Below are 16,590 nucleotides of genomic sequence, written 5' to 3' on the forward strand. Positions count from 1 at the left end.
ATAGAGAGTCACTGCTATGGTTTAAATGTTTTTGTCACCTCCAAAACTTGTGTTGAAACAATTCCCAGTGCAACAGTGTTGGGAGGTGGGACTCTTCTGCCATGTGGGGACACAATGCTCCTCTTTTCCAGAGAATACAGCATTCAAGGCACCATCTTGGAAGCAGAGAGACCAGGCCTAACTATGGCACCTTGATTTTGGACTTTCCAGCCTCCAGAACTGTGAGAAAATAAATTTCTGTTCTTTATAAATTATCCAGTCTCAGGTATTCTGTCACAGCAGCACAAAATGGCCTAAGACATTCATAAAGCCATGAATTGCTCAATCTGTTCTCCTGCCACTGTCAAACCTTATACATACCCTTGAAGGACACAGTGGCCACGAAGACCCAGAAAACCCTGGCTGACTGGGAAATACTGTTCCTTGAGCAATATAAATATAGCAAGGTCTCAAAACAAACAGCTATCTGCCTTTATTTAAATTTTTAAAAATTTTCCCTAAATTTGGATTTTTAAAAATATTGTATTAAAATATTTATCTTGATTACTGATTTTTTGACCCTCCCTTAAATTTTGCTCCCAAGGTTGAGGGCCTTACTTACCTCACCCTAATCCTAGCCCTTAGGTCACAAGGCTAGTAAGTGGTAGATCCAGGATTGAAAATAACAATTTCCCTCCAAAAGTCATGCTATTAATGACTTTGCTATCCACAGCCTCACAAAAGTAGTAGAAGGAACAGTCCTTGTCTTTTCTGCTTACAGTCTATTTGAGGAGAAGAGCAAATTCAGAGGAAAATCAAATACAAAAATTAGGACCCACAGAAGAGAAACAAATGCATAATTAAATCATGTGCAGGAGTTTGATAAAATAATTAGGATAATGAGGGCTGGGTCAAACTAAATCAGGAAAAACTGCTATTATATTTCTTAAATAACTGACGAATCCTAAGATTCTTGTAATTTGTTGAGGTGTTCCTATTTTTGTACTAGAATCAGAATTTTCAATCCAGAAGGGGAACCTAGCTATTATTTGCTTTAGTGATATTATCTCATCTCTGGGCTGGCTGAGCTCCCTGGAGCCAGTGCCAGGCAGAGCTGGCTGTGTTGACCACAGCACAGGGCAGGGGCTGAGTGTCCAGAGCTCATTCGATAACTGCTTTTAACTGTATTGATTGCTACTTCTTTATCTCCAAACTGCTCCTATCTTCACATTCCTGCATTTATTCTCCACACAGTGAGTGCTGTCTAAGCAGGCTGCATGCAAAGCTCCCCACATCCAGTTTCTAGAACGCTTTTTTTTCTAATCATTGTGATTGGTTTTTCACATTTTGTAGTTGGTTAGCACTTTATTATTTATATATTTTTTATTAAAACATGTATGATACATGTTAGTGGGGTACAGAGTTGACTATTGGTATTTGTGTACAATATGTGATGATCAAATTGAGATAGTTGGCATATCTGCCATTACAAAATATATTCGTTCTTTTGATTACAGTAAGGACAATTAGGGTCAGCTGCCATCAGGTAAGAAAGAGCTTACAGTTTTGATTTCTGAATAGTGAGGATTCCTGTAAGCATAGAAAACCAACACTTTTTATAGTCCTATTTCACCTTTTACTTAACTAAAAATAGCATAAATATTAAGGAAGAGCATATTGAAAAGATACATTTATAGGTAAAAATTTAAAGGTATACAGCATCTAGGATTTAGTTATATGCTTAAATATATGCTTGAATCACTAATACTATATGCTTAAATCATTAATATTGAACTGTTTGAATTTGAAATATTTCTGTCCTTCTCTTCATGATTTTAAAGAGAAAAGTCATGGGTTTTTTTTTTCCCCACTGACATTGGGGGCAAATATTTCCTCAACACCTTTCCCCATCTGCACTACCAACTTGTACGACTGGTCCCAGGGTCTTGGTGTAGTGTATGTCTGTCTTTTGCCAATTGTTTTTTAATTATCTAGCTCAAACATAACCTTTTCTAAGAAGTTTTTCCAGATCCATCTAGTCAGAATCAAACTATTTTCCCCTATGCTGCCATTTTTTACATTTTTACTAAAGGTGTACGTCATGGTAGGAAATATGTCTAATATAGTTTTATATTCCTGCAGGACCTAGCACTCAAAACAGATTCATATATGTTTACTGGATTGAAATTCATACTATGGGAAATCAGGATGATAGTTTGGAATGAAAACAGAATATTAGAGGGTATTTAGAAGCTCTCGGAATAAGCCTGTAGAATTTTCCTGACTGTATGCTGGTGTCCTAGGACATAAAATGGGAAAAATATCACTTGTCTATCACTCTGCCAACTACATCCCATCTAAACATACATATTCTATGATTTCTTATGTATCACTCCACTATTCATATAGACCCTCAGTTTCCATTGAAGGGTTACTCTTTGTGTTTACCTAGTTACCTCTCATTCTAGATCAATGTTAGATACACTGTCTGTTTATACCTGATACTTGTCTACTTTAGTGTAGTCACAATCCTGAAACGTAACTTTCCAAAATGCAAAAGATCTGCTCATTAACACATTTAACACAGCCTTACCATGGGATCAGCTATGCATACCAAATAAGTTTTTTAAAATTATATTGAGAATCCCAATAAAACCTTTCCCATGAGGGTCATAACTGAATTAATTAGATTTGTAAAATTTCACATACATAAAGGCACGGCTTTTATTTTCCAGTGACCTATAAGAGTTTAGATTGCAAAATTCTTTCTAGGGTTTGAGGAAGCACTTGAGGTGGAAAGCCTTTGTAGCTCCCCCAAGTTAGGAGTTCAGTATTTCAAGTTTCTGCCCTCCTGAGCTCAACTTCACCATCTCTACTTTTTAACGTTTTTCTAAAAGCCACATTATATCACATTTGTAAGAACAATTGCCTTATAGTTATGATTATTGTTAATTTAACAAGAGATTAAAGATCTAAAATATAGATTGGATATTTATGTCCTCTGCAGACATGTAACTGCAGTTTATTCCCTGATATAAGGATATTACATGGTTTCCCATCAGACTTACTGAATGCCACAGCCGTCAGCAATGTGGGGCAGGACGTAAATCAGAGGAGCAAATAGATTTTGACATTTAAAAAGGGAGTGCACAGTAGGAATTTAATCAGCACATTTGCCAGCACAATATTACCTTTGAAGAGAGATTTCTTTCAAATAGTTTCCTTGAGTTGTCTGTATCATGGTGCATTCTTTAAAGTGACAGCATGTCTTGAGGTTCCAGTAGATGTTTAAGACTCATCCTCTCAGGCTATGACCTTACGTGCACTCTCTGGCACTCATTTATCCTAAATGTTTTGGCAAGATCCAAAGATAATGTCTGTGTAGGTTACTTAGTTTCTTTGAAGGAAACTACTAGATGGAGGATGCCTTATCAGTTATTTAGTCTTTGATACTTCATGAGCAGCCGCTCATTAACCAGTCAAACAGCATGAATTTAACAACCATCAATTTAATATGAGGTCAATGAATAGGACTGTGGGGAAAGGGAACGGATAGAAACAAATCCATTAAATTATTTATTAAGTATTCATTGAGTGCCTATATTCTAGGCACTGTGCTAGATGCCAAGGATTTCTGAAGTTAGTGATGCAGGTTTTTGCCCTGGAGAAACTCAAAGCCACATAAGCCTTTACATTTGCTTGGAAAAAAAGATTACACACCACGAGATAAGTAAAAATACTACAGATCAACTTACTGGTCAGCAAAAATATCTACACTAAAGCAGGATTCCCATTGATAGTGGATTTGTGATAATTAGGACAAGAAATTTTTGCCCTATTGGTGAAAAATATTAGTATTGTAAACAACGTATAAACAGTGCACTTCCATTATCATAAAGTTTAGTAGAGCAAGTTTCTGTCTTCCTGAGATCATCTCCACTTTTTAACCTTTTTCTAAGAACTACATTGCATCATGTTTGTTAAGAACAATTGGCTTATACTAGTGATAGACATAATGCCCAGGAAGCATTACATTTTGCAAAACAAATCCTATAAAGGGGAAAATGTGTTTTGTGACAGATGGCAGAGACATTGTAGATTTTAGAACAACTGGGAAAGTTGTTTTAGAATATATTTTTCTTTTCATATTATTGACTCTACAAAAAATATCTAGACAGTGAAAAATTATCAGTAGGTTGTATTTTAAGGTCTTCTTTCAAGTCAGTTATTTTGAATTTGGCATGTTTCCAGAGAAATCTTTTTATATGCAGGGTCTAGTTTCCAAGAGAGTTCACAAAAGTCTAGGTAACTTGTAATGTGAATAATCAATAATGTGAATCACAGTATTTCCCAAATTCTGTCAGCTGCTACATTCATGGGGATCTATGAGTTTTGTAAGAATTATTAAATCCTGTGTTTTTATTTTGATAACAATCCAAAAAGTTAATATAATCATATTCTGGATCATCTAAATGAATACCCTGTTATGTGATTCTTGAAATCATGTTTATGGCTATCTTAATAATTGTTAGTCTCTTGTCATTGGATTTAACAGTTTTAGAGGTTTACTACGTATATTGATTAATAGCTGGCTGCCATTTGGTTGGCTTACATTAAAGTTAAAATTACACAATTCTTTCATATTTATTATTATACTTACGTTGATTTTGTTTACCTGTTATGAGACAAGACTGTGATAATTTCCATTTAAAAGACATATTAAATCACTAAAATTTTAGTTTTTAAAATTTTTAAAATAAAATGATATAGTATGGTAAAATAACGTTGCAGACTAGTGATAAAATAACAAAGGCAGACAAAGTAGGTAAGTGATACATTTGTGTTAAGGGACAGGCTTCAAGTTAAATTATGGATCTGTGTAGGTAAAGATCTGTATAGATGAATTTTGCAATATTTCAAGTAGAGAAAAATAGTGGGAGAATTTAGTCATTACATGGTAAGTAACTTAGCAGCAGTTAACTAATTATAACTATTAAAGTGAATCCTTCAGTGAAATGTTTTTAATTGGAAATTTAAAAAATAATACTGCTATATTTTAGAGTGCCCTAGTAATTCGTTCTATCAAAATAACAGACCAGTACTTATTTTTGCTCTATACATTTTTTTTTTTGTCTTTTTTTTTCGTGTGACCGGCACTCAGCCAGTGAGTGCACCGGTCATTCCTATATAGGATCCAAACCTGCGGCGGGAGCGTTGCTGCGCTCCCAGCACCGCACTCTCCCGAGTGTGCCACAGGCTCGGCCCTCATTATTTTTAAAATTGGAAAATTTCTTACAAAAATCCAGATTTCTGGCTTCTTTTTTTAGGCTAAAGGGCATGGCAACCACAGTCCTGCAGTCTCCTGTGGCATTTAGTAGAGTTCAGCAGTGACTATTTCTTACATGAGTCCTGTTTCTCTCATGTACATTTTCTACTTATGTTTTACAAGCATTAGAGTTTGTTTCCTGATCTAAAACAATGGTGTATATTTCCCAAGATGCAGTAATCAGAGTTCTGGGAAAAGGAGGTCTGTGTCTCTACAAATGTTGTTTATAAAACAAATATTTTTGAGTAGGTGCTGCTGCTGGACATGGCTTTTCTCCACAGCACCATGATATACTGTTCCTTCTGTAATCATAGTTTGGTATATAATTTGAAATAGAAATTAACCTTTCAGAGCCAATTTCTAAATTAATGTTCTGCGTTCCCAGGCTCGGAGGCTTGCCTGGTTAGGAGTCATAGTGTCCTTCCCTCCCTTCCCCAGCCGTCCCCCAGCCATAGCATAATGCCTGCCTCTCGTGCAGTATGCTTCCTTCCCTATTATTACCTGTTATTCATTGTGCTTGATTAATATTTAAAGATCACTGCTGTTATTCACTGAAAAGGGCAACACTTACCACCAACCATGCAAAGGTGAACTCAGATGAAATTTTTGAGGAGATATTTTGAAAGCATGGTATTTCCAGAGTCTGATTTATCTCTGTTTCTATTGTGTGGTTGCTTCTCCATTCATCCTGTGTAACTGTAACAAAACATAAGGTAGAAAACACACGGATCTTTGGTTTATAAAGTTCTTTTTTCCTAAGGCACAAGAATACTTTTAGTACAGAGATTCATCTACCCTCAGGGTTCACCTATGAAGTAAAGAGTCAACCCCCCACTATAGACCTCATTGCATAAATGGCAAAACTGAGCCACTGAGAAGCACGGAAGTTGTTACCACTGAAAAAATTGCAAGGAAGCTACATTAACAGAATCCAACTCACAATTTGGCCTGTTCCTCTGCTTTAACCCCAAACTGGCACTTTATTCTGATGGTTACATTTTCTTGATCAGCTAGAATATAAAGCTTTATAACCAAGCCTTCGATTGTCTTTAAAAAAATTATTTTAACAGTCTTTATTTTTAAGAGCTGCTTTAAGTTCTCAGCAAAATTGAGCAGAAAGTACAGAGAGTTCCCATGTAACTTCCACACACTCACAACCTCCCCTGCTGTCAACATCCTGCACCACGGTGGTGTATTTGTTATAATGCACAAACCTAAACTGACACATCATTATCACCCAAAGTTCACAGTTTACATTAGGGCTTATTCTTAGTGTTGTACATTCTATGGGTTTTGACAAATGTATAATGACATGTATCTACCATTGCAGTGTCATACAGAGTAGTTTTACTGCCCTAAAAATCCTGGGTGCCTTGACTACTTATCCCTCCCTCCACTCTAGCCCCTGGCCACCACTGATCTTTTTACTGTGTTCATATCTGATTGTATTTTTTGAGCTTATAAACATACCTCCAAAAAAAGGCATGATAAAAAAAAACATGTAAGGAAACTCTGAGGAAGCATTGTTAATGAATTACTCTCATTTTTTAAGGTAATATGAGATAAATATTTGCTTTATAGTATCTCCTTTTGGGAAAGTTTTATTATACATATACATACATTTGTGACAAAACTATAAAAACAAGATAAAAAGATAATTTATAAATAAAACAACTCTATCATCCTAATATCCTAAAAACTTTATATGCTTTTTTTTTCTATTTTTTATGCCAATCTTGTTTACATGCATGTATGTTTTCCCATTCTTGGCAGTCCTATTTACCAACAAATGTTAGGTATATTCTTACTTAAAAATGTTTTGTGTGATTCTTGAACTATTTATAGTTGACATTTTTGGAGACTTTATGTCATTCCAGCACATATACCCATCATCATTTGTTTAATCATTTCCAATTATTGAATCATTATGCTCTTCCTATTTGGGTTTTTTCTTTATTTTAAACTATCACATGCTCTATAGCAAGAATCATTCTCATACTAATAAATTTCTTCTCGCCATTCAGCTACTTATGATAAATTCCCAGAAGTATAAGTAATGGATCATTGGGAATGAACATTCTCATTGTTACCAAGAGAATGAATATTAAAAAAAAAAAAAGAGAGAAATATTTCTCAGTTTAAGAAAGTTATATCTAGTCATTAAAGCTTTGTTATATTTCAGTCTCTCATCGATATCAGGTATCCTCTTTACCGATAACTCCTTCCTTCTTTCCTTAATTGAAACCAGGTCTTTTCCTTAGGGCACAGCTTCCCTGCAGCATTCTCAGAGATTGTTTATTTTCTTATACTCTTAATTCCTCAAACTCAGGAGGTGGGATCAGTGCCTTCCTTGCTTTCCATTGCTGCTTCCAAATATTACTCCAACCCTATAATTTTTTTAAAAGAGCCCCGTCCCTTATGGTTAAAGGCATTTAGCTATAACAGTACTTCAAAATGGAGTTATTTGTGCACCACATTCACAATTTTTTTTGCCATATTTACATACTACCATTACTACTATTTTATTTTGAAATTATTGTAATTGTTTTACTTCTGTAAATTTATTTTAAAAAGATATTGATCTAATCACTAATTCCTGTGAAGTCCATGAAATCCACTCAATATGTTAATTCTATTTTAATGCACATTACCCAAATACATAAATAATACATTTTTATAATGTTTGTCCAGATTCTGGGAAGCTCGTGGTACAAGTGATGTTACTTTTTGAATATCCCCGAATCCTCCTATAAAGACAGACAGAGTAACTAGGGTAGCAAAATTAAAAACACATACACAATATCTACAAGAACACTAAATAACAACAAATTCCCATTAATAGGTGCTGATAAACCACTAGACCACTGTGGCTTCAGCAACTGTGTAGGAAGAAACAGAGGAAGATCAACTGGGCTGTTGATGGCCCCTGGAATGATAGACACACCTTCCCACTACCCTCCCCCCACCAAAAAAAATAACAGGTAATCACAGGAAAGACAGGCAGACTAATCTGAGAATAGCAGCAAAAATGGAGAAGGGAGTTTGCAGGTACCAAATCACCAGTGTTTTCAAGGGAAACAAGAAAAAGGTTGTCAGTGCTGGAGCAGACTAGGCTTCTCAGGACATATTCCACACTGAGGAAAAATCCCTGGGAGTGGAATACAAATCAAATGGAACAGGTAAATAGGCAATTTAGATAAAAGTGAGGGATAGAAGCAAAGGAAGTACACTCAGAAAGTGAAATAGCATATTATTTATCTTGAAAATAACACAAGAGGGGGCTCTGAAGACACTGAAGACTCTAGAAAGTCTGGCTTGACCCATCTTTCCATGATAAAAATAAAAATGCATTTAACTTAAACATGAACAATAGAAAAGAAACGAGTTAGAATCACCTATAAAAATACGCTATAGAAAAAGATGATAGAAAACAAAATAAATTTCTACAACAATGACAGCATATTAGCAAGATTTGAACACAAAATAAATAAAAACCTCTTTAAATCTTATTCAAAATGATAATTTTTAATTATTTAAAAAGAAATAAAGAAAATGATACAATCTGTGGAATATTTTGAAAGACTGGTAAATGAGTTCGTTTGAGAAAACAAAGGCTTATAAAAGGTAGGTGACAGAATTCAAGAAAGGGTTAGAAAGAATAATTTTTAATAATTACTTCAGAAATGAAGGCCAAACTAGAACAAAACCAAAAATATATAAACACAAAAGGTAATGCATTAAAAGAAATAAAAAAAGGAGCGATGAAAAATTTTAAGTTAATGAAGTTTAAAATAAAAAAAGAGACGAAACAGATTCAAAGAAAATGATATGCAAAGAAGATAAACATATATGTATAATAGTAGGCACTGAAGAAAAAAAATCAAAGCAATGGAACAAAACAAATGCTAAAAATTATAATTGAATAATTTCTTAAAATAAAAAATGACTAGAAAATTTACATTAAGAGATTATACTGCAAAAGTAGGAAGATAGATCTAGAATGGACAACATTAAGCATATTCTTATGAAAGTATTAACCAAAGTCAATTATGGGGAAAGAAAATCAGATTGTCATTAGCTTTTTGAGAGCAACTCTATGCCAGAAAATAATGGAGTAACATATTTAATATATGAGTACTCAGGGAAAGAAAATGTGAGCCAAGGATTTTATATTCAGCAAAATTAACCTTTTAATATAAAGACTACAGAAAAATGTTAAGGTCATCCAAGAACTCAGGGAACATTGTTTCCATGAGCACTTCCTGAGGGTTCTCCAGTAGAACACATTTCAGCCTGGAGATACATTTATATAAAGGCTGGTGGTAAGTGCTGATTATGTATTTATCCTTAGCACTAAGAATATGAGAGTATTTCAAAAAGTTCGTGGAAAAATAGAATTAAAAGATAAAACAAGTCCTTTCATGAACTTTTCGAAGTACTCTTATAAATAAAGAAGGGAATAGTAATGAATGTAAGTTGTAAAATAAAGATACAAAATAATTTCAAAATTAGGGGGTCGGATTGAGGACCTTCTGGTTATGGGGGAATGAAGAGGTCAGTGAAAAAACACAAGTGTAAAACTGAGCAAATGGGTTAAAAATAACAATTTCAGGGCCCTGGAAATTGACCAAAGGCAAACATCAGATTGAGAAGCATTTCTTTTTGCAAAACCACTAGAACTTCAGTAAAAACAGCAGGAGTCTTCAGCCTTTTGCCTAAGGATCCTTCCATTGCCTTTCCAGTTTGGTCATTGAGAAATGTAGTTTTACCAGCATGGAGCTGGTTACAAAAATCTGCAGCTTTTCTTCTAAATGGGCAGATTTAAATTAGGTCTGGGGGTAAAAACCCTTCACTTTTTCCCTCAACAGGGACAAACTTGGTAGAAAACATGGAAAAAAAAAACTGAAGCTGGGTTAGCTTGAGTTTGTAGTCCCATTTGGGGTAAGTGGCTGCTATGATTTGAATTTTTTTTTAATTAATTTATTTTTTATTAGAACATAGTTGATTGCATGTATCTGTGCGGTACAGAGTTGAATATCAATACCAGTGTGCAATATGTGATGTTCAAATCAGGATAATTAGTATATTCAACATTATACAATGTAATTGATTTTCATGGCCCTTTACCAATTCCTCCCTCCGCCCCCCCCCCATTTCCCACCTCTGATAACCTCAGTTCTGTTTTTTCTCTTGAAAGTTCAATGTATTATTGTGATTTTTGTGTTTTTCTTTCTTTTTCTACTTGCTATTTTATTTTATTTTATTTTTAGCTTCCATATACAAGTGAAGACATGTAGAATGTCTCTTTTTGTGCCTAATGTTGAAATTTGGCTGCCATTGTGATAGTGTTAGGTGACAGTGCTGTGAGGACAAGTTCAGTGCCCTTTTGCCTCTTGGCTCTTCTACCTTATGCTATGTGAGGACATGGTGTTCTCCCCTCCAGAGGACACAGCAAGAAGACCCTTGCCACATGCCAGAGCCTTGCTCTTGAAATTCCCAGCCCCCAGAACTGTGAGAAAATAAATTTCTGCTCTTTATAAATCACCCAGTCTGTGGTATTCTGTTATAGTAGCACAAAATGGAGTGAAACAGTGGTAGACCAGGTAGACATTTAGCATGGAGATCCTGGAAATTCAAGAGTTATAGAATGGTTAAAATAAGTTCTCCACACATTCAAAACTGACTAGGAAACTACAGATACGAGTCAGGGAGATCTGAGAGAGTCCAGCAAAAAGGAAAAGCCAAGGGAGATTGGGTGATTGGCTGCAACTCTGAATGAACTTCCTACCCTGACCCTCTGACATCTATGTGTAGAGGATGGAAGCCTGGTGGGCTTTAGGTGTTTGATCACAACTTTTGCCAAAATCATCAGTGGACCCAATAAAGAAGCTTTGTCAATGCAGAAACAATGCCTTGGAAGCCAAACTAAAAAATAAGAATTAGTATAAAAAGTTGAGCAGCAATATCATTGGTCGCACATTGCAAAGGTGACAGATTTTGAAGCTTAAGTACAGATAAGCTACTAAGATAAAAAAAAACTAATCTAGAATCTACAGTTGTCACATTTTATGTATATACATATATTTAAAACATCTAGTTTTCAACAAAGAATTATGAGACATGAAGGAAAGTGTGACTCATACTCAGGAAAAAAGCAGTTAATTGCAACTGACTCTGAGTGGACCCAGATGTTAGATTTAATAGACTTCAAAGTACCTATCATAAGTATGTTCAAAAGATTAAAGCAAAATATGATGACAATGACTCAATAAATAGGGAATCTTAGTGGAGAAATAGGAAATTATAAAATGAACTAAATGTGTATTCTAGAGTTGAAAGTCAGCTAAAAAAATAAAAAATTTACTGGAGGTACTCAACAGCAAATTTGAGATGGCAGAAGAAAGAATCAATGTATTTGAATACTGATCAGTATAAATTAATCTGAAGAACATGGAGAAAAAGGATTGAAGGAAAATAAATAGAGCTTCTGAGCCATATAAAACAATATCAAGTGTACTAAGATACATGTAATAGGAGTCACAGAAGGAAAGGTGAAAGAGTGGAGGACAGAACAAATATTTGAAGAAAAAATAACCAGGAACTTTAAATATTTGATTATAAAAAACTTTCCCACAAATTAATCTGCACACCCAAGAGTGTTAATAAAGCTTGCATAGGATAAACACAAACACCCTCCTAGACACATCATAATCAAACTGCTGAAAGCCAAAGAGAAAGAGAAAATTATGAAAGCAGCAAGTGAAATGAGCAAACAAACAAAACAAAACAAAAACCCAAAAAACAAAAACAACAACTCTTCTCATGCAGGGGACCAATAATACAATTAATGGCACCCTTCTAATCAGACACAATAGAGATCAGAAGACATATTCAAAATACTAAAATTTAAAAAAAAGAGCAGTCCACCAAGAATTCTATATCCAGTAAAATTATCCTTAAAAAATTAAAAAAAAAAAAAAAAAAAAAACGAGAGAATTTATTGCAAGCAGATTTGTCCTGTATGAAATAATAAAATAAGTCTTTCAGGCTGACAGGAAATGACACAAAGTAGTAACTCCATGGGATAAAATGAAGATTATGGGTAATGGCCAATATGTGGGTAAATATAAAAGACTATGTATATATAGTTCTCTTGTCTTCTCTTAATTTCTTTAAAGAACATGAAATTCTTTAAACCATTAATTGTAGCACTAGGTTTATTGTATATATTGTTATGTATGTGCAGTTTATTGTATGTTATATATATATTGCATGTATAGTTAATATATATGCAATATATTTGATAGTAATAACACAAAGGAGCTTGGAGGAGATGTTGGAGCAAGCTGCAAAAAAAAGAAAAAATAGCAAGAGAAAAAGTAGACTTAGAAACAGATATACGAATGATCCTGACATTAGTGTTATTCAACAAAGACTTAAAAACAACTCTTTTTAATATACTCAAGAAAATAGAGAAAAAATAGAAGTAGATGAAAAGATACACAGTTTCACTGAAGAATTAAAAATCTATAAAAATAATTAATAAAAAAATGTTAGTAATTAAGAACTAATTTGATGGGGTTAAAAACTTATTGAATATCACCAAAGACAGAATTCAGGACTTGTAAAATAGCTTAATAGAAAATATTTAAACTGAATCACACAAAGGAAAAAAAGTAAAAAAATACAGAAAAAAGCACTAGAGATATATAAAAATATAAATTTAGATACTTTTTCTTACACCAGAAACCTAACACTACAAATTTAAATGCTCATAAAAGAATCTATGCAAATGTTAGAAATAAGAATGAATTACTATGTAATCTGGAAATGGGAAAAACTTTTCCTAAACATGACTTAAAATCAGGACCAATAAGGGAAAAGGGTATAGCTTTTATTTATAAAAAGTAAGAATTATGCTGTATTGGAAATACTATAAGAAAGTAAGTACAAACAACAAGCTGGGAAAATATGTGCTATGTATATCACAAAGGATTAATAGCTTTTATACATGGGACATTTTCAGATAACTATATTGAATTGAAATTCATCGATATGTTTAAATTCATATAAATTCATGATACTTAACACAAAATACTTATTGGTCAGTTTCTAATAATGCAGTTGATAAGGATTTAAATAAAATGAGATTGCCTATGAGTTGATAATTGTTGAAGATGTATGTTCAGAACATAAGAGCTCATTATATTATTCTATATAATTTTATATATGTTTGTAATTTTCCACCATTAAAGAAGTTTTTAAGTTTTTTTTTTTTTTCAATTACCAAAAGTCATCTCAAGTACTGTCAGTTATATGTAGCACACTTTGAGAAAAACTAAACAATGTCTTTTTTTTCCCAATTCACTGCTATTATCCTCTAATCCTAATGTAAAACTGTGGCCTGTGGGCCAAATCTAGCTTGCTGCCTGTTATTGCAAATAAAGTTTTACTGGAACACAGTCAGGCCCATTCATTTACATATTGTCTATAGATGCTTTTCATGCTATAATGGTAGAGTTGAGTAGCTGTGACAGAGGCTGTATGGACCGCAAAACCTGAAATATTTAATGGCTGGCCCTCCAGAGACAAAGTTTGTTGACTCCTGCTCTAATCTCCCAATCACCCTCCATCATTCTTCGAAGATGTTGGCATCTAGATTGCAGGTTTTTTTTCAGCATAACCCTGATATAATCCTGGGTGATTCTGGTGACCATGTACCTAAACTATCCAAAACCTGGTCTCTCAGTTCTTTCTACTGTCATCTCCAGTAACTGTCTCTACTCCATTTCAGCCAAATACTCTTATAACTACATTTTGTATCTTGTCACCATTCATGATTGCTCTACCTACAAAAGCACTAATTCAAACTTACAAACACCTCTTCTTCCAGGTTGTTTGTGTAGTCCCATCTCAACTGTTCTCTGACCTTATTGGGTCTTTTAATGAATTGATTTCTTTACTTTTTCCTCATCCACTTTTTTTCTTTCTTCACTTCCCTCGTTATCCAGCTAAGCTTCCATAGTCTGTCACTTCAATAACATTCTTCCTAATACCCCAGATCTTTTTTCTTTTTTTTAGCAACAATCTAAAAAAAAAAAAAAAAAAAATCCAGCTGTGGCACTATGCACTTTTTAATACCCAGATCCTAGCAGCCAAGCACTACCAGAGAAAGTCACAGTGCCAATCATTTTCACCATGATTTTTTATACTCTACTCACATGGATGCTCAACACTGACCAAAAATACTAATACATTTACCTAGTGACCTCATTTTCCCTCTATCCGTAGCAGCTATTTCAAACCTTCTCCAATTTCCTTTTCTAAAGCCTCCTTCCTCTCTCTGGCTGAAGATGATTTTATTTCCTATTTTAGAGGAAATAACAGACAATAACACCTCCCTCATCATATGTACTCATCCTATTTTTCCCTCCAACCTGTTATAATTTTAAAAAATCAATCCTTTTGTCTACTTCAGGATAGTCCTACTACTTGTGTGATAGATCTCATTGCCCCCACTTCTCAGAAACCATAGCTTATTTATTTTACTTTTTCTATTTTGTATTTAACTACTCTTTTTCAACCGGATCCTGCCTGTTGACTTTGAAGCATTGTCAAATGTCGTGCATTAACCAGAACCACCGCTACCACTGCCACCCAGCAGAAACCCTCATCTGAACACTCACACCTTTCTTGTTACTACGGACATGCTTTTTGGAAGTTGTGTCAGCATTTACTGTCCCCATTTCTTTACCTCGCATTCACTCCTCTTCTCCCTCCAGTCTGACTTTCATTCCACAATGCCACCAAAACAGCTCTTATTACGTGATCAAAAACTTCTATGTCCCTGAATGCAATCCAATATATATTCTGTCCTCTCAGAAACTTCAGAATTGATGGTTGCCCCTTTGATGCAACACTATCTTTCTAGGTTTCTGTGACCCGGTTCTGTCCTAATTTTACTCTTGCCTCTTTAGTTATTATCTCTCTGTTGTTTGAAGACTCATCTTTTCCCACTCATCACCATGAACTCTGTTGAAATGCCATGCTGCTTTTCATACTTGATTTTTTTCTCCCTAGATGATTTCTCTCACCCCCAGGACTTTAGTTAGCACCCATACTCAGATGACTCACCCATTTGTATCTTCAGCTTAAATCTCCCTCTTAGATCAGGAATCGTGTGTCCAGCTGTTTACCAGACATCTGTATGTCTCAACTTCACATCTAACTCAACATGTGTAAAACCAAACTCAAAATAATCCCTGCGCACTCAGATCATCTTCTAGTGTTCCCTAACACAATAACTAACTCCCCTGATTTTCGGTTCTACATACCAGAAACCAAAGCATCATCTCTGACACTTTTTTATTCCTCATCACACATACACATCCACCACCAAATCCTGTAGGCAAATCTCCTAAACATGCTTCTAATCTGAACAGTCCTCTCCATCTGCCTCATTGCCACCCTGCTCAGTGTTACCAGCACCTCTCACCTAGGTTTCTGCTACTGTCTTCTGACTGATGGACACTATCCTCTCGGCCCTTTTTCAATTTATTTTCTACAATTGGACCACAGAGATGCATTTCTGAGATGCAAAACAAACAAACAAACAGCTATGTTTCAATTAGTTTCTACAGCTCTTAGGATGAAGACAAAACTGCTTACCTGCACTAATCAATCTCTAGGTTTATCTTCACCTGCCTCCCCCTCGGCCCCTCTGCTGCAGCTATAATACCTTTTAAAATCCCCCACAGTTGCCATAACTCCCTTCCACCACAGAGCCTTTGCACGTCCTGTTCTTTGTAAAGCTCTGTTTCCCACCTTCACCTGGTTCACTACAGCTCAAGCAGCACTTTCCCAGAAAACCTTTCCTGATTTTCCTGTTACAGCCGCACATGCACTGTCTACTTCCTCACTGCAAATGCACTTTTCACTGTTGCAGTTTGACATTTGTTTGCTTATCTGATTAATTTCTGTCTCCTCTTATGTGATTCAGGAGAGCAGGGTCACGTCTGTACTGCATACTACTGTGTGCCTGGTGCCTAGCTCTGTAAGCACTCCAAAAATATTTGTTGAGTAAAGACTAAACACAAGGATTTAAGGAGAGCCAACATTCGGATTCAACAACAAATTAGCTTCCAGACAGGGTAATCACAGGTCTTAGACTGAGCTTATCAACTCTAAATGATCAAGATTCTATTGTTACCATTACTACTACTTGTATTAACACTACTTCTCTTCTGACTCCTCCCACTGCTAGTACTGCTTCCAATAACAGCATC

The 16,590-nt window shown here is 34.9% G+C and overlaps 1 protein-coding gene across 1 annotated transcript in view; it reads right to left on the reverse strand.

Moving 5' to 3' along the window:
- CD96 (CD96 molecule) overlaps positions 1-16,590 on the reverse strand; it is an 80,176-nt gene that overhangs the window by 58,108 nt on the left and 5,478 nt on the right. The window contains exon 3 of the mRNA XM_063113434.1: positions 5,877-6,001. Coding sequence (XP_062969504.1) covers positions 5,877-6,001 — 125 coding nt within the window. The remainder of the gene's footprint in view (positions 1-5,876; positions 6,002-16,590) is intronic.

Source organism: Cynocephalus volans, chromosome 1, assembly GCF_027409185.1.
Source record: "Cynocephalus volans isolate mCynVol1 chromosome 1, mCynVol1.pri, whole genome shotgun sequence".
Taxonomy (NCBI): Eukaryota; Metazoa; Chordata; class Mammalia; order Dermoptera; family Cynocephalidae; genus Cynocephalus; species Cynocephalus volans.